Here is a 27989-nt window from a genome sequence, read left to right as displayed (position 1 = left end):
CAGTGGGAGTTACCCGGGTGAGAGCGAAGAAGAGACGACGGAGCTGTCAAACAGCAACAATCGCCTGAAATATTACCCCAGGCGGCACAACAAACATCGTACTTTGCTCTTCTGTGGTAACAAGGACGCCAGGAGCAGACTTCGAGTCCACTTTGAGCGTTCAGCCGTCGGGAATTCAGACTTTTAAACCATCGGCGACGGATAAAACTTCCTGTTTTGATGAATCGGGCTAATGTTTGTTAGCTCTTCGCTTAGCTAGAGTTTTGTTGACAAGCGAGCCAGCCAACTCGTCACGGAGAGGAGCTGCGTTGCCAGCGCTGCTTTTTTAGGGCGTTCGCTCGTCGTTTTCGATAAATGCTACCCGGTAAAGGCATGGAGCACAGCTCGAACTATTACTTCAAACACCACCATGAAATAATAACAGGTAAGTCACCCAAACTTCAACGAGGAGTACGAGACAACACTGATTGTCGCTGCTTTGGTTTGTTTACATATCCTCTGGCGTTAGGACTATAGGGCTAGTTTTGTTAATCACACCACCTCTACTTAATATGACTTGTTGTATCACGCTGTTATGACCCATTATCCGTCTGTGGTGTGCAGATAAGGGGCAGGTTTCTGCCTCATGGACTTTTTCATTACTTTAAACCCTTGAAGAATGACCGGTATGCAGCGGCTCCTATATCGCTGCAGTTCAACACAATAGATTGCGGTCAGATAAGAGGCTTCTATTCACTTTAGTTCAATGTGACCTTGCTCAAGAACTTGACAAAGATTGCTCTCCTAGTGACCTCTCAACTCCCTCTGAGTGCTAAAATACTGACAATTATTTAGAGTATTTTAATAATAGTTTACAGACAGAATGTTTAAATCATTAAAAATGTTCTTTTGGGATGAAGAGATACTCACATACAGTCCCTCTCTATGGACAACAACTGTCTCCCAGACACATCCACACGCCCATTTAATACATCTTGCCCCCAGAGACCCTTTAACCCTTACTGCAACCATCATTATAACATCACTTAAGTTTTGATTAATTGCTGACGTTTCCTATTAGTCTGTAATCCACAGCTTTGGTGTTCAGTCCCCCCCCCCCCAAAACATTTGGCCCGAGGCTGCTATGGAGATGTCCCATCTGTTTTGGAGCAGCAGCAAGCCACATTTTACAGACCAAAAAATAAAGGCAGGCATCTAAAACTCCACCCTTTCCACGCAGAGTCTCTTTGCTGTGGTGTCTTAAATGTATGTCCTTTGGATGTGTAGGCAACAGGGTATAGTTTAGGAACAAATATAGTAGTGAACACTGGTGTTTGTTTTTAAGATTTCCTGCAGCATGATTTATTGAGGGTTATCATATTGCTCAATATTAGAGGGGTGTCATATTTGATTATGGTAAAGTCCTTTATAGTGTATGTCTGTAGTTGGGACTGTAGTCCATATGTTGCTTACGGCTGTGAAGATCATCCTGATTGAAGATAGATGTTTACCTACTCGCAGTATATTGGAGAATAACCCAGAGTTTTGCATCATTTGCGTCATTTGCGTGACTGAAATTCAAGTGGAGTAGGAAGTTTGTGTTTAGTCAGAATCTGCTGCTCTGACCACTGATGTGGGTGAGTGTGGGTGCAGAAGCTCTTCTGTTGCTTCTGGCTGTTTTTGAATCATACCGTACTTGCTGACCTATTCTCGTCTACTCGGATGCAACGACGTAGATGAAATGTGTGTCTCCGTTCTCGCTATTGGATGGGAAGTACTTAAATGAGGAAAAAATAGCCTTGGCCCCGGCACTTGTGGCTTGCATTATTCTTGGCAGTGGCACTTTTTTTTTTTACTTTTGCCGTACAATTTCAACAAGGCAGAATATGAGGTGTCATTGGAGAGAAAAAAGAAAGTGGAGGATGAAAAGCCTTTTAAGGATGTGGCTGGGACAGAGAATGATGTCAGAAGTTGTCCAGTAGATCTACAGTTACTCTCTTGTCTAGTGTCTGTGATGTAACGGACCAAGGCAGAATCTGGCCATGTCATCTCAATTCTGTTTTTAGTATCTGATCTTATAAGACATCCTCCTCCTGGTCTAAGATTGAATTTTGGGTCTCTGCTTTGGTTCAGTGTATCAGTTCAGTATAGTTCTTTCACATTTGCCACTGTTTCTCCCCATTTACTGGAATACAGTTTCAGTTTCAGTACGATTCCAGGTATGTGTTGTGTACACACATTTTACATTTCTGATTTAGCCCATATGACTGCAATGTGTCAATGCTGCGTATGAGGACAGACATTTCACAGTAAACAATGGCAGGCTTTGTAGTATTAAAACCCACAGTATGAACTCAATGACTTCTTTTATGATATGCATGAGCTCATTTTGGAACACAAGTACTTAAAGGAATAGTTCAACAACAAGTGGAAAGTTAGTCATTGTCTACTTTCCGTCATTAGAGTTAAATTCCCACCTTTTGTGCAACTCAGTTTGCACAACAGAAATGGATAATAATTCAACTTTAGTGAATCATGACCATCACAACTTTCCATCATAAATATCAAGGTGACATCTTGTTTTGTCTAAACAACAGTCAGTTATTGAATTTACAATAATGTATAGCAGAGAAAAGCAGAAAATCTCACAATCTATGGGCTGGAATTAAGGAATGTTCTGCATTTCTGCTTGAAAAATAACTTGAATGACGAATTGATTATCAAATAATTGCCAGTTAATTTTCTGCCAATCTGCTGATCTGTTACAGGTACTGTAAGGTGGAGTTTTCTAGTAAATAAACTAAAAATATAACTGCATCCAATGTTATTCACCAAATTTGAGGTTTACTCCACTTTTCTTTCACCATATTGGAAAAAAAATATTCATAACCAGACACGAGATGTCTTTCTTTGGAATAAAGTGTTCTTTCAAGTTAGATATTAAAGCCACATTGTTTAGGATGGGAAAGACCTTTAGCCACAGACCTCTTTCCTGATACCCTTTGTACCCTGCTGGTTTTGTTTTGGATGGCAGAAAGGTCCGGGACCTGAGCTATTCCTTGGATAATCTCCCATAATTGGACAATTGGCCCCTATTACAGCCATTACGTTTGGGCCTGTTGAGCAAGAGTGGCTTGTCTCGTTCGTCCTAAGGCAAGGCCCAGTTTACAGTCACAGCTGCTATTGAATAGCCAAACTTTTCTTGGTGAGCAATAATTGCTTGGCAGCCTTTGTTGAAAGTGACCGTAATTTCTTAGGCCTCAATTCCATTCTTAACTGTGACAATAGCATTCACAAAAATATGTATCCTTTGAGGTATAACTATTAATCCATGAACGATAAACCCCACTGCCACTCGTCTCAAAAAACTACAAAAAAATATTTTTCACATACATTTTCTTCTTAACTTTCTCTAGGTCTCCAAGGTCTCACTATACGTCTGTCCAACATGTGAAAACCCCGTCATCCTGGTGGACTCCCCCGGTACATGCAGTGAGGAACTGGATTAGTGGCAAACATCTCCGATCCAGCCAGGGTGTGTCACCAGGCGTGCCCTCAACAACCTTTTGAACTACAGTCTATGTGTGTGACAGATCTCTCCCTGGACACACACTCGGTAAATTCTGTGCTGCCATCGAGCCCTCGGGACCATTAAAACACTCCAGTCCCCTTGTCATGTGGGTACATTGCAGAAAAAGGCCCATATTACCCTCACTGGTACCACCGTCTTTCACATCACTATGGACCGGAATAAACGCAACTCCATTGCTGGGTTCCCGACACGACCCGAACGTGTCGCCGACGACAGAGATGGTATTGGAGGGGTAGGGGTCTGCGAGATGGGCATGGGCCCACCTTCACAGGTAAATGGTTACTCTTTGTTTTTATGAGTAGAATGCGGTTCACATTTGCATAGCCTAGATTATAGTATACACTGGTTTAAGAGCTCATTATTTATTGTATTGATTCCCATTTCATGATAGCTTTGGATACAGAAACAACAATGTAGAGTTTTAAGACGCACACAAAAATAAAAAACATTTCTATGGTTCTATTTTAATTATAATTTGGTCAGTCAGGAGATAAAATCAGTCAGACATTGTGTGAGGGCAAACTCACATAAATAGTCTTGCAGTCAGTCTTTATATCTGTGTCTAGTATTTTAGTTCTGTCCCACTTAAAGGCAACATTAAACCTGTTTTTAACCTGTTGATGCATGTCTGTTTTTGTCTTCTCCAGGTGGGCAGAGTGTGGCCGTCCTCCTACCGAGCCCTCATCAGTGCCTTCTCCTGTCTCACACGCCTCGATGACTTCACCTGTGAGTGGATTGGCTCCGGCTTCTTCTCTGATGTCTTCAAGGTGGGTGGAGATTACCATTTTTTTTCTCTTCCCTTTCTGGGGATTCCCCCGGCGCTCCTTGAAGTTTCTTGCCATTCCTTGCTTGACTTGATCTTTAACCCCTTTAAATCCATTTGTTTTGTTCTTAGATGTCATTTACTATTGATGCCTCACTATATCCGTCCATCCAGGGTGGTTTGTAATAGGCCAGACACTATATCTCACACATTCACTTGACCTCAGTTGTGATCTGTTTTTCCTGCTATGTGACAAATGTCATGCTAGTGCCTTTTATGCAGCGGTCAGTGTTAATAGTCATAGGAATAAAAGGAAACTTATTGGGCATGGCCCTAACAAATAAATTGCATTAATTGGTAATTAAACACAAAGTGATTACCCCCTGATTTGATCTTGTCAAGTTGAGATGCTTGGTCGGTCCAAGAAGCTATCTTGGTCTTCAGTCAGACATTTTTAGGTCACTTCAAAGACATCACTTAAACACAGAGAGATGTTAACCTTGTTACTTCGTTTCCTCCCCTCCAGGCTTGTGAGTGGAAGTCACACAAGCATGTTTGCAATTATTAGTTTGGTTGGTTAGGTTAACCCATCAAGCAGCAGCAGAACCATTTCATTTTCTTAATACCATCTTGTGCGTTCTATTAACAAGACAACCGTCCCTGTATGGCATTTTTGGCATGATTCAGTGTGGTGTACATTCGGTTAAGCAGTGTGAAAGGACTGCTTTTCTAGGAAAGGAGATGAATTACACTCGTGTGAAAAAATAAACAATCATGGCCTTCATGTTGCGACCTCTGGATGCACACCACCCCATTCATGCAAGACTGACCTCTCGTTATGTAAAGGGTTATAACGGGGAATGTAGTTGACAAGTATGGGGTTATATTTGTGGTCTCTCACACATGAAGGCATTCATTTAGTCACGGCCTAGAAGGTTTTGGGTGACATTAACCCAGGCTCAGTTTAATTTCACAGTATTTGTTGTATCAGATTATATTATAATTTACAAGGGCTTATTTTTTCATGACACTGGTCTATATGTGTGTTGTAATTTCAATATTGTTTCTGTGTGCAATGACGAGCCCTCTGCTGTGCATCTACAGGAGATCTCTAATGGGGTGGTGAACTGGTTTGAAGTTTCCATTGTGTTTCTCTGTCAGGCAGCAACTTGGTGTTTGGCTGATTGATTGTACTGTTGATGGTGACAGACAGCTATTGGTGACATTTGTGTGTTGCTGTGGCACAGGCCGATCTTTATTGTTAATTATGGTATATTTAAGTAGATTTTTTATCAGTCTAAATTATTAGACTCATTACTAATTCATTATTAGTCTAACTGAAGACATTTGTTTATTGGAGCCCATGTGTGCTCTCGGTGTACCAGCTGGCAGAACACCCCATAGAGGCCCTGTGACACTGGAGCTTATTCATAATGCAATGAGTGCGACGGAGTGAACTTAAGAGCGCCACAAATACAGCCAGTTTCAATGAACTATATCCACATTTAGAGCATGTATCAGTAAGTAAAAAAAGGAAAACTTTGCTATTGTGCTGCTGTTTTAAAACTGCATTTTAACTTTAGTCATTTGTTGATGGGGTGAAGAGTATTTGTCCAAAACTTTCTGCCACACTTACATTGTGATCCCCTCACCATAGATATGATATAGATTATATAAAACGCTATAAGACTATAAGCCATCACTCTATATCATTATAAACACTGTTGAACACACGCTATACAAGACATTTTATTGAACTTTATAGAACAACAAATTTCTTGTTTGGAGAAGAATGTTGTGATTCAGGCTATACGTTATCTAATATATCGTGGCCTGTTGAAAGCTACAGTATGGTGTGTGATGTGTGCAGCTCTGTTAATTAGGAAAATAAAGGGATGAATAAATGTTCAGGCAGGATTTAAACTTCCAAGATAAACAACACATTTCAGTGGACTCCGCTTCCTGTGTGCAATTTGTTATAAGTAGCACCTTAGTCTCCGGTTGAGTAATGGAAATATCTGTTAATAGGTTTTTTTCTGTGAGAAAGGAATGCATAGGTAAACGGGAAGAGAAGAGGAAATGGAGCAGAATGATGAAAAGCTTAAAGTCGAGGAGGATGACAGACAGAGACGGGAACAAAAAGGCGGTGAAATTAATGGTGACAGAGGTTGAGGCTAAGAGTAGGAGGAACCGGAGGGGGAAAAGCTTCTGATGTCACAGAGCTGGGGTGGCAACACTATTGAAATATGGGATCTGAAAGAGTTTTTTTAAGGAGTACAGTTCTGGAGAAAAAAAGTTTAGAGGTTTCCTATATCTTCGGGTTGGGAGAGGTGAAGAAAGGGTTTGGAGGGGAAAAAGACACTGGGGGTATAAATTCCAGAATGTGCAGTGGTGAAAAGAGGAGATATTAGAGAAGTGAGCAGACAGCACCGAATAGCAAAGTAATCTGAAGTGGCTACACTTGTTTTTCTCACCGATACATGCTGTAAATGTGGACATTGTTAATATCGAAGAGCAGAAAGGTATGAGATGAGAAGAAAAAAGGAAGAACTTGGGCTTGAGTAGTGGGGAGATGAGTATATGAGGATTAGGGACGACGGCTCGCTGGAGGCCACAGTGAGGAGGAGGAGGAGAATGAGGGGGATCAGGAATACATGCAGATGGGGGGATGTGAAGAGTGTGGAATGGGGGGTCGGGGGAGGATAGACGGATGTGGGGGAGGAGGCCTTCAGAGGAGTGGCCATCTGTTGTTTCTGCTGTCCTGCGGTGGAGACTGTCGACTCTTATAGCCGGCACCTTCCTTTGAACTTAAACAGAGCAATTCTTGTCTCTCGATGTATGAGACAGACAGACAAAGAGAGTACCTCGCCCAGACACCTCCCATAATCTGAAACAAAATCCATGATCCATTATACTCTGTTATATAGATGATGTTGATAACTTTGCACTTCACAGAGATACCAATATCTCCAAATACCAACATTGTCCATTTCACTTTGATTTTAAGGCCTACTATATAATCCATATTGTCCTATCTGATTGTGATTGCTCTAATTAATATATGTAAATAAATATGACTTTGTTTGCGGTGACAATATTATGTCCAATGTGCTTCAGGCACTGTTGATTTTTGATGTGCTCCGTGACTTTTTCTCTCCCCTCACCGTCGGGGAATCCCCAGGCAGAAACCCATGTGACTGACTGTCACAAACATGTAAAGTTTATTCTGAGGAAAATAGTATCAAAGATACAGGCAACGTAATGTAAATATTCCTCAGTCTAAAATATATCGTATGTAATTTTTTCTATGCTAGTTTATTTAATTTTTCTCCACAACCACCAGGGGCCCACCAGAAATGAACTTGCAACCCCCAGGTTGAGAACTGCTGTGTTAGTAGATGACCTAAAGCCGCCTACTGTTGATTTACTGTCTCTTTGGTAACACATTTCCATGGATACAAGTCTTTAGGATTTTCCTAGCCTGAACTCCTTCTGAGAGAGCTGTTCACGTCTAATCACTATAATTTTTCAAACTAAATATACTCTATCACAAGTGCACATAAGCAGCATTGACACCTCCCTGTTTCATATGTGTGATGTGGTCTAAAATAGTCATGGTGTTGATGTATAATGTCAAAAGTGCAGTAGCATAGATGTGACCATAGCTGTAATGTGACAGTCAGCAGCTCTCTATCATGCTTCCCAATGATTTCCTGTACTATGGAGCTCTTGATAATGTTTGAATAGGCTCTTTGTTGCTACCTATAGAAGCAGGGGTAAGAATTTAGCCTTTTCAGACTACTGCCTTAAAACCTGCATCATCATCCTCATTATGTTTCTGCTGTCAGGAAGTGAGTTAGCAAGTGTCTGCCGCAGCATTTGATGTGTTGCCTGTGGTTTGCAGGTTGATATTTCCTATTTGCATGCATAGAAGTATATTCAGAAGAATTCTTAGTAATCTATGCACTATGTTAACAGTAACCTAACGGTAGTCAAAAAACTCATTTGTATTTGCTTCATTAGAGAGATTCAATCCGTTTAGTGCTCTTTCAGAGGTTTTATACCCTGTTTAATAAACTGCAGTTCTTTGAATTTTCACTCTTGTTATTTTCAACATGTTTTCTGTCCTACATTTGAGGGATGTAAAATATCTTATTATATATACAATCCAAATATATAACTATGTTTCTGTGTATTATTAATAATATTCTCCAAAGATTTGAGAAACCAAACTACCTTACATCTCCTGTACTGCTTTAAACTCCAGCAGGAAGGGCTTGGGTGTTGTCTTCATGCTGTGACCTGTCCACAATGTTTGCTTGCCTTCCCCCCAAGGAATGCTTGGATAGGCTCCAGTCACCCATGGATGGATGGTGATGCTACTGCCATCTAACAATTAGATGGGAACTAACATCCCAATGCACAGTAATACAAAATTGATTGTGCAGCTCTGGATCGACACATCTACTTTGTCGTGGCTGGTCAGCAGTGGCTGACCTCATTTCAGTTCTCTTTTATGGGCTGCCTTTTTGGCTTCCTCCTGTTTTTTATTTTTTTTTATTTTTATGAGTAACCATTATATGAGACCCACGTTTCAAGCTGTTCAAGGCCCACCCACAGTGACCCGTGATGGAAATCTATGAAAATGATGTGTTCATTTAAAACGTTATTTAATGCCTGCCTTTGCAGAGTATAGTTAATATAGCAGATTTATTGGAATTTAAAGTTGAAATATGGCATTATTTGACTATTTTACAGGTACGTCATCGAGCTTCAGACCAAGTTATGGCTCTGAAGATGAACAAGCTCAGCAGCAACAGGGCTAACATGTTGAGAGAGGTCCAGCTAATGAACCGGCTCTCCCATCCATTCATACTCAGGTTGGTAACTGAATAATTGACTTACTCATTATATCCAAGGGGGTTTCTAAAAATATTCCCGTCTTTATGTAGAAAACGTGTTACTTTTGTGTCATTGTTTTAACTGGGCTGATTCTCCTGGAAAGAACCATCAGAAACATCTTAAAAGCCATAATTATGTAGAACATAAAACTTATAAAACAAAGCAATAAGCAACAAAGCAAAGAAAGTCTGATAACTGTTCAAAGGCCTAATCCAAATGGCCTGTTATGTACCACTTCATTGTAACAGATTCTACAATATGATGGAGTAATCATTTGAAATGAGCAAGCTTAAAGTTCTAAGTAGAATTATATTAAGGCGTACGAGTTTAGCTCACTCAATAACTGCTAATAATAAATTCACTTGATAAATTAGCTTACAGTATTTTTAATGTTATATTATATTCATTTTCATATTACAGTCTGCCTTCCGCTTTGCGCTACGAGTCTGTGGTTGTGACCTGTTTTCTTTTGGGTTGGCTTGAAACTGTGTCAAACACAGAGCCTATTAACAATGGATTTTCTGAACTGCCAGGTCCTGTTAGAGCTGCAGCAGCTGCCTAGAGGCAAAAAGCGAGGAGGACCCTTTCTGTCACAAGGGAACAGGACAAAGTTCTGAATAATCAGGGTCAGTTTTTAGAGAGTTCCAGCCAATGATTGGCCAGACAAAACGGGTTAATATACTGTGTGAGAATTAGTATGTCTTGAGGTTAGTCTTAGACGTGTCTATGGCGAGGGGACATTTCATACAAAGCGGGAGGTTATTCCAGAGCTTTGGAGCTTCTGCTGGAAAGGACCGGTCTTCCTTAGCCATTAACTTTGGTCATGGAACAGCTGAAAGCAATTAACCCTTCACTAAGTCCCACCCCTCAAAAGCAGACTGACCAGAATAGTGTAGCACTGGTTCTGCTCCTGCTCTTTATCTTTTATAACCTGTTTTGGCTGCTGAATCAGTTTGACATCCTGGATATATCCTTCAAATGCAAATTGTAGACCCTTCTGTCTGCTTCTTTCTAAAATTGCTTTGTCATTTTTCCAAAAATGTGATAATATTTCATCAGGGAGTCCAGTTAGTGGCAGTGTGGGCTCCGCGGTAGCTCTGATCGTTTCACCTTCGCTAAGCCATTGGTCAACTGAGGATCTCAAATCTACTAAACTCTAAACTTCCTTTGGTGTTGGGGGAACACAAACAATCACTTCTGGCTTATCGTTCAACTGATTTTTTGTCATAAGTAACGCTGAGGGTGGGACTTTTCCACTTTGATACCCAGAGCATAGGAAGTCAAAAAGATGTTTCTCTTCTCAGCCAAGGGGCTTCTTCAGTTCTGACTAATGGGGAATTTATGTATTTACACTTACTAATCGTTATTTTTGGAAAAAACATTTCTGATATATATGAGTAATATAAACCCAGTAGGTCTCTTAGATCTTTAGGAAGTAGGCGACTAGTAATGTGTTGTGTCAGAACCAAACAGTGAAGCTGCTTTCGGCTGTGATGCTGCACACAGAAAGGAAAAAAAATCCCCCTGTTGTCCCGTGGTTTTAGTTTAGTTTAGTTTCTCCACTGCATTATGTTTTCTTTATTGAATTCAAGGAAACTTATTGTATTTTATTTTATTTATGCATTTTATTTTCCTTTATTATTGTGTTTTTAAATGTTTTTCTAATACACTTCTTCCTCTAATGAAAAACACTTCAGACTGCCTCTTTATTTAAATAGTGCTATACAAATGAACGTGGCTTGTGATTTATGACAGGAAAAGGAAAAGTCTGAAAAAAAAAAAAAAAGTGCTGCAGGGATGATGTGTCTTTGTCGACCTACCCTGGAAGTTAGCATCGTATTGGTTCCCTCCACGAAACGCCTCTTAGATTTTGGATTATTGCAAAATAAAGAAAAGAAAAAGGCTCTGTGGAGAACAAAGCGTCTGTGAGACTTACGTGATCTGTTCAGCAAATTAACAGCACTTTTATTATTCATGAAGCGTGGAGCCAGAATAAAACAAGCTGCGGTTTGGCTGTAGACGAAGTACACCACGGTGTGTACACAACGAGGATGTAAACGCAGACTAGTCACCATGATGACGTTTTATAGTCTCATTTAGCCACTTGTTAACAAACGCCTTTTTAAAGGCATGCACAAGCTTCAAAATTCACAAGAGGGGAGTCTACTGACCTATTTTATGTTGTAGCACAACATACTTTTTTTCAACTTTTGTTAACCGCACACTTTATTTCAGGCATCTAACGCATAGATGAGGTGACCCGACTAATTCCCAGGTTTTATGAATCATTCCTGCAGCACTCTATTGCAATGGTAATTAAAATGACACCAATGACCCCGAATAATATTTTTTTTGCACTTTTTTTTTGTTGTAAACACTTTCTGTCAAGTTCACGTTCAGCTTTGGGCTACTGGGGGGAGAGAGTGTGTGTTTACGAACATACACATGCATGCATAAGTGTGTGTGTGTGCGTCCTTGTGCATGCACACATGCAGGATTTTTTACAATGCCATCTTTGTTGAGCCCAGCGGATTGTGTGATTGTGTCTGTGTGTTAACTAGCGGACACTGAAGGGGGTCATTGTTAGCTAAAACCCAACAAGGGCCCACAAATTTGACCTTTTCTTTGCCTTCGGAATTACGAGGCCTTCAACGCTGCTTGTGAACACAGTTGGTTCATGTGTTGCTCTGCAGACACATTGTTTCACTTTAGTTTGAGGTCCTTTCTGGGTTAAGGATATTTTCCAAACTCTCTTTCTCTTCTAACACTCTGTGTGGCCGCGTGGTGGAGAAACACACACACAAGCAAAAGAGCATTGTGTAAGCTTCTGCCTGTGTTTATTAAGAATGTAGAAATTGATAGTCTTGGTAGAGGGAGAAATGACTGGAATGCAGGTGAAGCAACTGAGCTGCTATTATCCTCCTAATAACAGACAGGCTCTCAGTAATCACTTGTCTGGTCTTGCCTGCTGGAATCTTAATCTTTTCTCAACTTCTCTTCCAGCTTTCTCCTTTTCAGCAAAGCAGAGATTCTTTCTTTTTTATATTTCTACATTTTTTTCATTTATATGACCCTGTCGAGCAAGCACTTGAACTAAGACAAACTAAAAGCTGTAGCAATTGTCATTGTGGTATCTCAATCGATTTAAATAATGTTATTATGAGAACTTAAACTCTTACTTTCTTAATGGTTTTGCAGGTTCAAGGGAGTGTGTGTCCACGAGGGCCAGCTTCACGCTCTGACGGAGGTAGGAAAACACACCTTTTCACATTAAAGCTTGCGCATAAAAACATCAAGATCAAAGTGTCTCTACTAATTAAGATAGTGGACTGATGTGCCTATGTGCTTGTTCTTATGAACTGATACACCAATGTTATATGTGTGTATGTGGCACATACGTTCTTACTATTTTCAGGTGATCACGTCATCGAAAACACAATACAGAAGCATGTTAACCTTTAATTGTGTAAAACCAAAAGAACTGAATGTGTGTGTGTGTGTGTGTGCGCCTGTGTGTGTGTGTGTGTGTGAGAGAGAGTGTGAGTGTGAGAGAGAATTTGATACAGACAGCTGATAAAATTCTCCAGAGATGCTTGATGTTAGGACATACAGTTACATTGGAGCAATATTTCCAGGCTTCACAAAGCCTATATTTAACCTGTGTGTGTGTGTGTGTGTGTGCGTGTGCGTGTGCGTGTGCGTGTGCGTGTGCGTGTGTGTGTGTGTGTGTGTGTGTGTGTGTGTGTGTGTGAGAGAGGGAGGGACAGATAATTGTGTTTGCGATCATCTGCAAACTGCTTATCAAGCATTTTGCATGGTGAGTCGCATAAAATGCATGATAAGCAGTTGCTATATTTACTTCCTTAATGTAAAAGCTGTTGCGAGTACCTACTTGAATTACTTTTGCTTTTCTTACACTTTTTCGCACTAAAAGACACGGGGCCTGTGTGAAGCAGATGCACTCTGACAGAATGAAGAGGATTTGTTTCGGCTTTTTGTGTTGATGTTGCTCTGAGCTTTCAGATACGCATATTTAGAACTATTAGCAGGGTACCATTTCCATGACATTGGAAACAATCCTAAATTATTTCAGATATTTTTTTTACATAGAGGAGGTTGTCTGGTTGAAGCTGAAACTATTAGGCAATTAATAGAAATCATCACAGCTTCTCAAATGAGAGACATTGCTGCTTTTCCTCCTTGCATTTTAGCAAATAATATGGATCCAGTTTTGGACCACTTTGAGCTCTGGAAAGTTGTGATGGTTATTTTTTTCCCCATTATTTTCTGCCAAAGATTAAAACTTAAAATATCATTGGAGAAACCAGCCAGAGTAAGCTAGATTTTAAAAGTTATCCACCTGAACTTGTATGCACATATTGGTGCACAAACTGCACAGAAAGATGCATCTGTGTAATCATGTTTGTGTTACAAATACATGCTAATGTGGACAGATGGTACAGAACACGATTCATCCCACTGAAGAAAGCATACACTGTTATAAATGCCTCCAGACACATGTACGTGATTAAACCGTTACATTGCTCATTGGATGTGCTTATTGTAGCCTTGATAAACAAAGACAAACGCCAACTTTGTGCGTTTTTTTAAAACACACACACAAATGCAGTTTCCTATACTGTAGTTTCCATGTGAATCCATGCATTGTAAGCCACGCGTATGAATAGACACCCACGCATGCTGCGGTAGGTCTTGTTTTCCTGCTGCAGGGTAAACAGATCCTGTTGTGTCGTGTCAGGACCAAACGGAATTCTCCGACCCTTGGTAGCACTCTCATGCTGTTTTGTTACCTGACCCCCTCTATGAGGCCGTGCTCTGAGGAAATAGAGAATTAAGTTACTGCATGGCCCCAAGCTAGCTCTAGAGTCCACTGTCTGTCAAACACAGATGCGTGCAAATCCACCGACAACTGCATAATAAACAAAAACTAGGCAAAGGCAAACGGTTTGATGAGTACTTTTACATTAAGAACAGCCAAAGACGTGCTAAACCACTGCTATCAGACAATGATGGCTGTTCTTCTCCCACAAGCAGCCAAAACCTGTGCACCAAGCCGTTAGCCAAATTGTGTTCGCTCTGATTTTAGTTTTATTAGTTGGCTCAGATTAAGTCGTCTCTGCCCATGTTGAGGGCTGAGATAGTTCAGCATTTCTTCGTGTCAAGTCTTTACATTGCTTGCTTTAATGGTCACTGTTTTTCTGACTGTCTGAACTCCTGCAAAAGTCTGAGCCAGAAAGCATGTTTTGATATTTATTGTGAATGTAAAGAGTTATTTTGGAAAAAAGTGGTGAAACTTTATTAAAAACCCACTATAAAAGAACAATGATTTGATACGTTTAACGTCACCCTTTGCCCATCTTCAAGGCACCCCATCAGCCACGTTGGGACTCGGTGATCCAGCCCAACAAGTCTTGTTTTGTCTGAATGTCAATCTAATGCACTTTTATAGGAAATGCTCCTGTTATATTAATCTTGGTTAATGGTAATTCATGACCCAAGGCAGGATTATACTTCTCTTTGAAGCTGCTCCCAGCAAACAAGGATCCTTTTGTTTGAGACTTTCTGGGGTGTCTAACCTGAAACACAGACAGTGTAGCAGAGCAATCTCCACAACAGTATCTTCTCATATGTCTCATTTCCTTAGCACTAGACTTTCACCATGGTTGTGTACAACGTAGACTCTAGGTGATACGTAAACATATGGCTCAAACATTTGCCATGTCAAGTAATTACTGTTGTATATATCAGTAACTTAACAAATAGGATAAAGCAAATTCCAGGAAAAAATACCATGCTCGAGTAAGAGGCTTTTTTGAATGCGAGTTTACTCCCATTCAGATACTTTCAGTCCACGTTTGCTTGTTTGACCAGGCACACTTTGAAAAAACGAGTGCTGTGTAGATCTTAATTGAGATGGCAAAGGAATAAAGTTGGATTAGTCTGAGTTTTAATTGTCTCTGCGGTGGAGTTTTCCCCTCTCGACCAGGCAGACAACAGATGTTGAACTCTGTGGCGAATTTGTTGGACAAATACTGTAATCCTCTGGTGTGTGTGTGTGTGTGTGTGTGTGTGTGTGTGTGTGTGTGTGTGTGTGTGTGTGTGTGTGTGTGTGTGTGTGTGTGTGTGTGTGTGTGTGTGTGTGTGTGTGTGTGTGTGTGTGTGTGTGTGTGTGTGTGTGTGTCTTTGTGTGTGTGTGTCTGTGTGTCTGTGTGTGGCTGTGAGAGAGAACAGGAAACATTTTGGGGATCACGTTAAAGCATTACTTTAGCTATTATTCCGTCCTCAGACCTTTTTGGCATTTTAAAAATAAAAGCAATAAATCACAGTGCCAATACCTTCTGAGCTCTGAGATCTGAGATACAGATCTAAAATAACATTAAAAATAATAGGCATGGATATTATGCATGAATGTTTCACTGTACTGGATCCAAGGATAAATAATTAATTTAAATAAAGGCCTATATGTTGCAGGACGTGGATCATCTGAGACAGTAGTTCAGCACAGACTTTGTGAGCTAACTGTAGCTCAGTGACTTTGACATAGTTAAGCATATTCCATATAGCAATCCTGATATAACTTTACCAATTTACCAGGACCAATTCATACATAGTTTTACATTCACTAAAATAATTTGTAAATTAGAAATACTCCGACCAGAAGATATACGCACAGTCATGTATTAACATGCATACATTCCCACATAAATGATCATGTTGTACAAGTACCCAATAAGACAATATCATATTAAACGACTACTTTTTGTCACATAATATTTTGATGATGGAATGGAAGGTTAAGCTTAATTCTGAAGGCTAAACCGATAAACAGGGGACTAGTTTCTTGGATCGCGTGAAGAAGTAGAGACCTCCTCCGCTCAACACCAGCCCCCTTATGTCCAATTCTGTGTCTGTCAGTCATACCACAGCTAAACCCGACCATCTCTTTATCCCATGTCAGCTTTATCTAGTTAACCACTGTTGTTCGTGATATGTGACATGGGATTAGTGAGTCTGCATGCAAGCAGCAAGGTCAGACAAGTTATTCTGGATCAAAGCTGACACACAGTGTGAAGGACCCTAGTTTTAAACCCACTGAGCTGATTTGTCCTCTTTGCTGCCCGCTCTTTAGCCTGATCAGACATGCAACATGCATGCATGTAGGAAACTAGCAGCTATATCTGCCAGACAGATTTCATTCAGCCAATAGCTCGATACAGCGACTGGCCCCCAGGCCTGTAACCAAAACAAGCCACCAGTCGTCATCCGCTCTTTGAGCTGGCTGGACAGTTAATGTGTGTAATGTGAATTATCTTTATGGAGTTTAAATGTGTCACCAGTTGACCGATGAATTTGCAAGCCAACTAACCAGCCTGTTGTTTGTGTCGCTGGCAACAGAGAGTGTTGCACTGCTATGATTAGAGTGATCACACTATGTTTTACTACATCTCACATTTAATTCCTGTGAAAAGTGCTTTGACACGTCCTGAGCTCACTCATACAATGAGCATATGCAGCCGAACAACATCATGGTCTACATGGCGGAAGAACATTCAATATTAATCAATCCATAGATTCTGGAGTTTTTGTCTTTTACATTTTTAAAAGAAGAAGAAGTTATGAATTATTATTAATGTTATGAATTCCACAAGAGAGAAGGAAGTACAAAAAATTTCAAGCACATTTTTAGATCCATTTGTTGTCCTAGCACCATTTTTGTGTCCCTTTTCTTGTGCGTCAGTGTATTGTTGATATTTACCAACTCATTTATCTGTTTGTGCCTTTTGTCTTTCTCCAGTACATCAATGGTGGAAACCTGGAGCAGCTTCTAGACAGCAACAAACACCTGAGTTGGCCCACGAGGGTGAAACTGGCCTGTGAGATCGCCGGCGGTTTGGCCTACTTGCACTCCAAAGGCATATTCCACCGAGACCTCACCTCCAAGGTGAGTGCGGGCCTTCTTGTGGCTCCAGTGCAACACAGTAGCATTTCCTGTTGATGTGTATGTTTTAAATCTCCAGTAGATTTGATTAACATTTAGTATTTTTGTTGTCTTAGGTACTTTTTCACTGTTCACTTTCACAGAGAATAATTCTGCATATGACAGCATTATTAAAAAAGAAATTCCAGACTCTGCCTTTGCATTTGGCTTCTTTTTGTGTTTTGGTTATATGAGTAGTCTCAGATGGCCTATACATATTCAAATATTTCCGTTGGCTATGACAGCTCATAGTGCAATATCTATGTTTGGTCCCGGGATAATGCAGCAACCTCCGAACATAAGACTTGTGTTAGATGTCAGATACAAATGTTGGCCAGGTTAGGTGTTTTGACACGCATATCTTCTCTCTTACTCCTCGACCTGTTAACCTCTCTGTGAAGAACACAGTGTCACAGTCAGATGTGATCGTCTGTACCAGGCACCTTCTAGTTTTCCAACTTGACCCGGAGCCATGTTGGCTGGAGCAGGCAGGGAATAACGGGGGCAGTAAGCACTCTGCTGTAATCTGATGTCCATTGCCTGCCGAAGTCTAGTCGGAAGAATTAAAAAAAAAAAAAGATACAGATAAATTAAAGAGAAGTAAATGTGAAACCTGCTATGGTAGACAATACTTCTGTAGTTGACTCTGAGGGTTGAATGATTTGGTCGTTGCCTCTCGGATTACAGTTCCTCAAATGTATACAAAGTCCGTTTGTTTGTCTTTTTTATGAAATCTGATTAGTGTTATACATCTATGTGCATGTTCAAAATTCTCCCTCCTTATAAATGTAACTTTACCCTATGTTTGAGAGATAATACTATACATGTAGATATACCCTTCCATTATAAAGTAGTTCTAAGTGATAAATTAAGAAAGAGACATAGAGAGTGACAGTTTATTTCACGAAAACAAAAGGTACTTCACACCTGGAGTATGTACACTGAAGTGTGATAGAGCATGCTACAACAATAAACTACAAGTGTGCAGGACATTATGGTTCAGCTCTACTCAGTTCCTGTGGCTCAGTGTCCACGTGTCTGTTTGTTAACTGTCAAGTTTTCTAAGGTGAATTGACAGAACTCTATAATATTTAAATATCCTGTTAATTCCCGTTTTGTGATGCATAGAGAATGAGAATCAGGCTCAACCAGGAGGTGGAGGTTTGGCAGATTTTTGTTATGCTGCAAAATGTTTTTGCTCTCAACTTCCTCAATCAAACATGAGAAAAATAATTCTAATGCTTCTCTGTATTCTCAGAACTGCCTGATCAAATGTGATGACAACGGCTACACAGCAGTGGTGGGAGACTTCGGCCTGGCAGAAAAGATCCCCACCAATCAGTAAGCAGTTCTCCATTTCAAATAGTTTTACGCAGCCAAAGAAGATCGTACACGCACTATAACGTTGTGTCCATGCTCATATCCATTTATATGAAAGAATTCTAAAAATCTATTTTATTATTTATATATTTATATTCACAGATGTCAAACTGACGATTGAAAGATATAGATATTGGAAATGTATATGTTTTTCAGAATTAAATAAATAAAAAAATAATAAAAATACAATTGCTATATATAAGGGTCAGAAAAGATATCTAAAATAGGAACCTAGCTCAGATAAGGCAGGAACATCGGTTTCTACCTTTTGTAAGGAGTTCTACATAGAAATACCCAGATCTTCATTAGGAATTAGAAAAAGAACTGAAATAAAGTTATTCAAGGGTGTTCTTTTGCTGTTATTACCTTACTTATTAATTATTCACTACTTTAATATTAACATTGAATCTAATAGATGTGAAATGTGGAAGGCAAAGCTTTGTATCCTCTTTTAGCTTTTAGTTTGAGTTTTTAATGACACAATTACTCTGTGGTGAAGTCTGAGCTGTTCTTATCAACTCCTGTAGGCCCATGGCTTGTACACTACCTGCCAGAAAACACAGTCAACAGACAGCTAGTGAGCTTCAGAACAGAGGGCAGGGCTACAGAACATAGTCGAGCATTGAGCAGAATTGGTTTCAGAATACCAGCGCTAAAGTCGGAGGGATTATTTGACTTTTTTAGGTAGTGAAACACAACTCCAGTCGAGTGCCAGTGTTGTTCTGTGTTTGTTCATGATGTGGTGGTAGAGTAGCTGTGTACTTTTTACCAGCAAAACCTTTTGGACATTTTTGTAGCTCAAAAACACCCTAAGTTTATTCACCATAAGGGTTTTATTAGTGTTACAGCTGCACTGCCCATTATTTTACACCAGGACGTAATCTTCTCATTGGCCAGTTTAACATCTGGTGCAATTTATAATAAAAAGTCATAAAAAGAGAAACTTCAAATGTCCATGTCTGATCTCCACTACAAGGTTTTCTTAAATCCTCTCTGTTTTTCCTGTTACTATTTGTAACTCACTTAAGTGCGGTCCTCCTCCTACCAGGCAAAGGGTTATTTATGAATGCGTGTGTCTGGCTCTGACAGCAGACCGTACAGATCACATTCTCAACTTTAGTGTTTTGATAACAGGAGGATACCATCGGGGCAGGGTTTAGGTTTGTAATGCTGCAGTAGCACAATGCAGGAGTGGGATTGTTTTCTCTTTTCTAAGACATCTTCAGGAACAGAGCTGATCGTCTTAGACAAATAATGATTTCTGGTGGTCAAGGTCACGGCGACCTCACAAAACATGATTTTGTCCTAACCCAAGAATTCATGCTAATTGTGACAAACTCACTCAAACGGAGCCTCTTAAGCTTCTTGAATTATTTGGCACAAATTGCTTCCTCATTGTAACCGACCCAATACACCAACATGCTGTAGCCAATCTGTGTGTGTGTGTTTGTTTGTGCAGTGCTGAAGTAGAGAAACTGTCAGTGGTTGGTTCTCCTTTCTGGATGGCTCCAGAGGTGCTGAGAGATGAAGCCTACGACGAAAAGGTAAAGTCGCCAAATTCCACCTCTAACCTCAAGTTAGCAAGTAGTCCAGTAATCTGATAAGATTACATTAAATGAGTTTGGATTCAACAAACACCTGGAGGAATGAGTTCGGGTGAATATGCACAGTTTTCATTGATATTGGTATTTCTGGAAAATTGTGGAAACTATATTTTTAGTCGGGGATCCACAAAGTTTTGCTTACTAATAAAGCATAAGGAACATTTTTGGTGTTTTCATGTCTTCGCATCCGTCTGTTTTCAGGCCGATGTATTCTCCTATGGTATCGTCCTGTGTGAGATCATTGCAAGGGTCCAGGCTGACCCTGACTTCCTTCCCCGCACAGAGGTGACTGCTCATCTATTTCTCATCTATTTTCCACCCTATGACCTCATATCGCTCCACCTGCCTGTTTGCTTTGCATACAAGTTGATCTGTTGGTGTCCCAACATTCACACCCTGTTTATAGTTGTATAACATTCACATGACTCATGAAGATCTTAAAGTCTGATTTTCACATTCTGAAAGACTTTTATAAACCCACTGGTAAAACTATAATAATATAATATGTAATCATTGCTTGTCTGGCCCATATCATTGATCAATTATAGCTTATGCCACCATAGTTCTGCTTCACGCTTGCCAGACAGAAGACATTTCAGTTGGCTGCAATCTGCAACCTCACCACTAGAAGCCACTAAATCTGGCCCTTTAAAAAAAAAAAAGAATTGGACTCAAAAATCTTTATACATATTTTTTACATAAACTAAATTAAGTGTAGATGTTTTTAAACATTTGAACACAGCAGCTTACCTAAAAGAAAGGCAGTGAATTTCGTTGGTGTATTTTATATTTAAAAAAACGTTTAGACATTTTTTCCACACAGTATTATTTACAATGTCGGTGCCAAAAGGCAAACTTGGCAGCCAGCAGGACTGTGTCAGAGGGATTAGTTTGACATGAAGCCGGTTTTGTCTGACGAAGCTCTGTTTTTATCCACTTTTAAAATAGTAAATACGAATTTCCTGTTTAACTTCATCCAGAGCTCTCTGTCTCTCTGTTTTCTCTCTCTCCTGAGCAGAACTTTGGCCTGGACTATCACACCTTCCAGCACATGGTTGGAGACTGTCCGCCTGACTTCCTCCAGCTGGCCTTCAACTGCTGCAATGTGAGTCCGCAACACTCCTGTCCAATGAGTCTCTGTCAGTCGAGCCATTACAGTATTTAACAGTCCCCGACCAGCCAGAGTGTGTCTGTTGCGATTGGTGTGTTGTTGTCACGTTATGTCATGTTTGAATGCATCTACAACAACAAGATGTTTATGACAAACTTGTCTCTGTATTGAGAGAGAGAGAGAGAGAGAGAGACATTGTTGTTATCCTGTCAGTGTTCCACAGTTTCTTAAGTGACTATTATTCCCATGTTCAGAAATAAAGGGTCAATCTTATTATCTGAATTATCAGATTTAGCTCCCTATGCAGGGGGTCTTCTGTTCGCTAAAAGCTGGATCAGTTACTTGGCCAGACTCAACTTTTCTCTATGTTCATACATGGTCATTGAAGTGAGTAACTATTGAGATGAGGAGGAACTTTAAGTAAGTCAAACTAGATCAAAATATATATATTTTTTAATGAGAGGCTAGTCGTTCTCGTATCTTATCCTCATTCTCTATCTATCGTTTTCCTCCCTCTCTGATTAATTAAAGCCACAGAAGATGAGGGCATTAAAGATTTAGGAGCACCCTGCAGATTGATCCTATCCTTCTCATTCTTGTCTGTTGTCTTGTTTTGATCCCCAATCAAAGTCTTTCTTCCAGAGCACCCCAGTGTAATTTCATTTTCTTAACGGTCACGTTTACAGTTTCTTTCCAGCAACTTATTTCAACCCCCTTCAGCTTCCATATCAGCTGTTTGTTTTCATCTTTTAGCCACATTTTTGTCCCGTCTTGTTTTTCTATCTGTTCGTCATGCCTCCCTCAAATAACATTTCCACATTATCTATCTACTTCTTCTTATTCCTGACAATTTTTGTTTCGCTTCTTCATTTTTTTTCCATCTTCAGCAATTTTCAGAACCAATTATTTTACTACTCTGAGTAAAGACTGTTTTTTGTTTAAGTAAATTATTATACTATTGTATGATTAAGACGGTAATATTTTGTTAATTTTTAAGTGTAACACAAGCTCCTTTTTAAATGGAAAGTGATCTTGTTTTGCTCTTCCCTGATAACAATCTGATAAGTGCAGTTGATCCCAGCTCCAGCACCATCTTACTGTATATCAGTCTCCATATCTACATGTTTTCCCTCCCCCAGATGGACCCTAAACTCCGTCCATCCTTCCCAGACATCGTCAGGCACCTTGAGGAGATTCTTGCACGCCTTAAAGCTGAAGAGATGGAGCACGAGTGTGTCCCGCTTAGTGGCGACAACGACAAGAAGACTGTACCCAAAGGTACCAGCAACACACAAAATCTCACTTTTACTTTTACTCCGAGGCTCCGCTGGTACTCTTAACTGGTCAGACTGCTGACTGCTCAGCTAGTCAATATTTCACTTGTTATCCTGAGACTTCTCTCCAGAATACATTGTTGATTCCTTCTTACCCAAACCAGGTTTGTTAAAGCTAGATATGAACTTTTATTCCTTTTTAGTCAGAAAATCCGTGGTTCACCTCCCTGTTTCCATCTCCTTTGCACCTCATTAATAAGTAGTATTTCGGAAGTTTATTCAGTAAAATCCGATCCAACATTTATCTGTAACACACTTCAAAGAAGCTGAACACAGAGTTCTTGGTTGCTGATAATTTATCATCACTTGGGAGGAAAGCCGGTCCAAGATTTTAGAGCCCTATTTTGAGTTACTTGATCCATGCAGGCCCAGGTTTCACTTCTAATTTGGTCCAGCGTACCGCCGCCTGCATGTCTGACCATCTCCCAGTCAGGAGGCGGTAATGTTTTTGTTTAGACAAGCAGCTCATCTTCCTCAATACTACAGTGTGTGAGGAAGGAGAACATGACCTGGATCTGACAGTTCTCACTCCGTGTCTGCTGTGGATTATTAGTAGTACATGAAGCTCTTCTGTCCCCTTTATCTCTGTCTACGTGATAACATCAGCATTTCCTCAAAACCAGGATCACCCTAACAGTAGGAAATATGTGTGTTGCATAACAACTTTTTAGCAAAATATTTTGGTAGAGTATCTTTTTTTGGCCCCAAGTCCCGTGAGTAATTCTTTCAGATATTTCCTGGCAGAGATGAAATACAAGATCTCTCAAAAGTGTGATTATTAAAGAGATTTAAGAGGAGGATAAAATAATGTTTTAATGGTGAGTGAACTAGGGAAATTACTACTTTTGGTTTATGAACAGTCTATTTCTTAACTTTGTGATCAATCACTGCAAACCAAAAGAAAACCCATCCATTGCATCCATTAGAAATATTTGAAGAACAGGGATTTCAAAAAAACTCATGTCTCTATATTCTACGCATGAGTGCCACCTAGTGGTTACATTTACATTACATTTAGGGCATTTAGCAGACGCTTTTGTCCAAAGTGGGTCATGCTATGCAGAGTCGAGGTGAAGTCTGAACAGGTGAGTCTTGAGCCTTTTTCAGAAGATGGCAAGTGACTCTGCTGTCCTGACATTGGTCGGGAGTTTGTTCCACCACTGAGGACCAGAACAGAGAAGAGTCTGGACCTTGCGGTTTTTACTATCAGAGCACTATTAGATTACAAGATATGATAACATGGAAGATACACCTCTTAAAATGCATACATTTAAAATTCTATAGATTTATGTACCTTTTATGAAAAGCGTCACAAAAATGTATCTGTCTCTTCATCCAAGGTGAGAAGATCCAGGGCTTCAAGCGACTGAACCCTCTGGGTTTCCAGGATGATAAAATCCCTCAGAAATCACCCCGTCCTCGGCGAAACATCTGGCTCAGCCGCAGCCAGTCAGACATCTTCTCATGCAAACCAGGAAGAAAAGTCAACGTCCAGGACCCATATTATAACCCTGCCATCACTCAGAGGGCCTCTAAAGCCCACAAGATCAACCCGTTCACCGCCCGAGAGGACCTGTGTGGGGGCAAGATCAAGTTTTACGATGTGCCGAGCAAGTCCGTCTTCTCGCTGGTGTTTGACCTCCACTCGCCTCCGGGGAGCCTGTTAAGCAACCAGCTGTCTGCTCTTGGACCTGGAGGACCCCAACAGGAGACGTCTTACTACTGGCAGCAGCTGCCAGGGAGACAGTGTCACTCCTTACCGGTGTCCCCACAGGTGCCTCGCTCGGAGGTCTTTCACCTCGCCGCTGCTGTTAGCTCCAATAACAACGGTTCCGTTACCTGTAACTCCAGCCAGCTCTCCACGACGCTGTCGGGTGAGGAAGTCCGTTTAGCAGTCATAAGACTTTAATGTGCTTTTTTTGACACTAACAAAGCTTAAAAAGTGTAACAGCAGTCCAATAGTATTTGGCATTTAAATCTTGGAATGCACCTGATTTTGATTATGTTTATTATGAGATCATGGGGGTGCCATAAAAAAATAATACATCATACATGTAAAGTTATAAGAAAATAAATGAGGAAATATAAAGAGGAATACATAAAAGAAAAACAAAGAGTAAAGTTAAATAACAAAATAGTTATTTTATGCAAAAACATACTTGAAAGGGTATTTTTATATATGCAGCAATAAATGAACAAAGCTGGAGTTAAATTAAATTTGGTTGATATTTCCACATTTATTTGTACTTTTATTACTTAACTTTTCCACATTTAATTTCTTATTCTTTTACAGATTTTTTTTTTATGGCAGTCCTATGACTCCAAAGTTGTTTTTTCATGTCTCTACATGGCATTTGGCAGTTGGTGCAAGTGAATCTGTTGCATAAATGACTAATTGGTTAATAATTGTTCCCTCTTTTTTTTTCTTTCTTTTTTCTTCTCAGCAAATAACTCCAGGTGTGACGCAGGCCTGACAGGAAATGATGTCCGTCAGAAGGCAGTGCAGAGTGGCTGGGCAAAGAAATACGTTGTGGTTGAGATCCCACCTTACTGCAGGCAGAGAGGAGGGGAGGATGGCGGAGAGGTGGAGGAGGAGGAGCAGGAGGAGAAGGAGGAGGAGGAGGACTTTGGGGACAGCTGGTCTCTGACGGTCCCCAGCAGTGAGAGAAGCCGTGGAGAGGAGATGGACTGCTCCAGCAGCCTGGAGGAAGAGGCAGAACCAGATAGAGGGACAGACACCTGCCCCATGTAACACACACACACACACACACACACGCACACACACACACACACACACACAGACACACACACACACACACACACACAGACACACACACACACACACACACACACACACACACACACAGTGGTGATGGTGGGGAGCATGTGGTGGATTTGGACAAGAGGCGGGAACTTTTACCGTTGGATGGAGGACATGGAGGCAGTAAACGGACAAACCGGAAACATTTCAATGGTTTTGGAAAAAAGAAAACTAAATAAAGAAAAAAGAAAAAGCACTTGATTTTTATCTTTCAGGAGAATGCGTCATATGTTGATTCATAAATGAAGCACACCTGATGGAGATAAATAACTTTCAAATACATTATCACCCAGGCATGACAGGACAAGTCTTCATTTAGCACACACACAAAAAAAGCTTTTATCAACACAATAGACAGTCGGCATAGAGATTATTTTTTTGAAAAGGTTGTTTATATTTAATATTGGGAGAAGATGTAGATTTATTTCTTTTAAATGTTTCTTATATTAGGCGTCTTGTGTATGAAGAGGGGTGCTGAACATCCCTTGCTGTTTATGTGTGATTGTTTAATAATCAAATATTGTGTTTTGATACTTTCCCCGTGTTCTTTGTGAGACAAATGTTTGTATGAAATTTCATATTTTTCTGAAAATGAGATACTGATATTCAGATGAGAAATGTATGTGATTTGATTAATAATAACTGAGTGCCTGGAAAAACAGCACTCTTGAGACGGATGTTTCAACCCCCGAATAAGACTGCAAAAACAAATTAACACTGAGTCTCCTCCGGCTCACGGGGAAATCTTCCCAGCAACAGAAATAGTGAATTTAGAGAGGAGGTGGTTTTAGTGGTGGTTTTAGCCACTTGATGACATAGTGACCTTTATGTCTGGTCAGATGCTCTATAAATCAGTCAAACTAACAGCATTCACTCCTCAAAGCAGAGCATCACAAACAAACTGGAGGCAAAGATGTTGGAAAAAATGGTCCTTTCAAAGTTTTTTTTGCACTCGAAAGCCAACATTCAAATCTCAGTTTACTTGAACACGCCATACGTTTTCAAAACAACGCCCTTCTCTACTGTGGACGAACACACAATGATGATAAAATTGTCAAAGAATAAAGCAAACATATTAGTAAAAGAAAACAAGTTTAAAGCAAGACTATGTAACTTTTGAAAATAATAATAACACAATATCTCCAACAAATGAAGAGTTGAGTTTCATCAACGACCTTGCTCACTACAATACACTCAGGGATTTGCCGCTGTGACTTAATGGTGAAGTGACCAGCAGGTTATGGTGGCGAATACCAGCAAGCTTTAGATATCGCTGTGTAACGGAGTTAACTCAGTCATTTTGTTGCCTTACAGTCAAGTGCAACATGCACTATATGTGTCACAAATATTTGTGACACAAATCCCATCTCCTTTCATCCTCGAGAATGTATTCATAGAGCAACTCTTCAGAAAAATCCTAAAAAATGAACGAAAATGAAATCGAATTTGCCATCATGCTGTAGTTACACAGTATAGCCACAGTGGCCGCTGTTCCGCTAAAGATGCATAGTGTTGTAGTTACACAGTATAGCCACAGTGGCCGCTGTTCCGCTAAAGATGCATAGTCTTGCTTTAAAGCTGAACTGAATTTATAATTTTTTTTAAACTGGGACTGCGGTCAAAAAGCGTCTTTTCCTCGGGTCTTCAAGAAAAAAAACTAGTGAATGGAGTCATTTTACTTAAAAAGGAGCACAATACTCACAGAATACATGAATAATATTTATTTTTCCACACTAGTGTGAGAGAATATCTAAACCAGACAGAGAGCTGAGATGATGTGTTTAAATACATGTAAAAAATATTTGTTCTGTCACAAATTATTCGTATTTAATAAATGTAAATGTTCTTTTATTTCCCCCCTGAAAAGATGGTACAACCTAAGTTCAGGCAGGATTTACTTACATTTCAATGTATGTTTTCTTTTAACTGGAGCACATTCCCAATCAGAAGCTTAAGATCAGCAAGATGCTCTCATGCGCTAACATTTGGTTCAGTTTGTCTTATTATCGGTGTTCTCATGACATTTTCTGCTTTTACCCACACACTCCAGTGAATGTCCGTAATAGACGTCCTCGTGGTTTAGGCATTGCCTCTTATTTTACCTCTTTGTCTCTCAACAAAAAATGATTTATGAAATGACATTCATATGAGTTGAGCCATGTTTGTCCTTGTGACGCTCTTTCTGCATCTCTGCTGATCTCAGTCTCATCGCGTCACTAGGAACTAAAATGCACTTGTACAGCGACATATATATACGGTGATCGCCCCCAAACTACTTCCTGTTAGTTTTCTATGCAGCCAATGTAACTTCTATGACACTGTTTTACAGTATAAAGGATCTAATTTGATATTTATGAGAAATGTCTTACCTTTTTGTATATAAAGTTTACTTGTGTTGAATACAGATGGAGATGTTGATCGGATAACAAAGATTCTCTGAGTTTTCCTTGTGTTCTTGTTCCTTTCTTCAGTGCAACTTCAATAAAACTCAGAAAAGCTCAGAC

General features: G+C 40.0%; 1 protein-coding gene across 1 annotated transcript; it reads left to right on the top strand.

The window, feature by feature from the left end:
* Positions 1–19: 19 nt before the first annotated feature.
* On the top strand, positions 20–27988 carry tesk2 (testis associated actin remodelling kinase 2). The gene is made up of 13 exons (XM_084007060.1): positions 20–424; positions 3396–3842; positions 4219–4338; positions 9093–9214; positions 12435–12483; positions 17053–17199; positions 18494–18576; positions 20075–20159; positions 20421–20504; positions 21238–21324; positions 22470–22608; positions 24005–24538; positions 25109–27988. Exons 2-13 carry the CDS (start codon positions 3720–3722, stop codon positions 25414–25416), a joined length of 1881 nt encoding a protein of 626 aa, XP_083863186.1. The 5' UTR covers positions 20–424; positions 3396–3719; the 3' UTR covers positions 25417–27988.
* The last annotated feature ends 1 nt before the right edge of the window (position 27989 follows it).

The sequence above is a fragment of the Eutrigla gurnardus genome (assembly GCF_963514095.1).
Source record: "Eutrigla gurnardus genome assembly, chromosome: 4".
In the NCBI taxonomy this organism is placed as follows: Eukaryota; Metazoa; Chordata; class Actinopteri; order Perciformes; family Triglidae; genus Eutrigla; species Eutrigla gurnardus.
This window is presented reverse-complemented; position numbering and strand designations above follow the sequence as displayed.

What these genes read in the sequence shown, in the direction of transcription:
- tesk2 (XM_084007060.1), top strand. Translation starts at nt 3,720, where the DNA reads ATGGACCGGAATAAACGCAACTCCATTGCTGGGTTCCCGACACGACCC. An exon ending in ACCGAGACCTCACCTCCAAG is followed by an intron (nt 17,200 to 18,493) that starts GTGAGTGCGGGC and finishes CTGTATTCTCAG; the next exon opens with AACTGCCTGATCAAATGTGA. An exon ending in CAAGAAGACTGTACCCAAAG is followed by an intron (nt 22,609 to 24,004) that starts GTACCAGCAACA and finishes TCTTCATCCAAG; the next exon opens with GTGAGAAGATCCAGGGCTTC.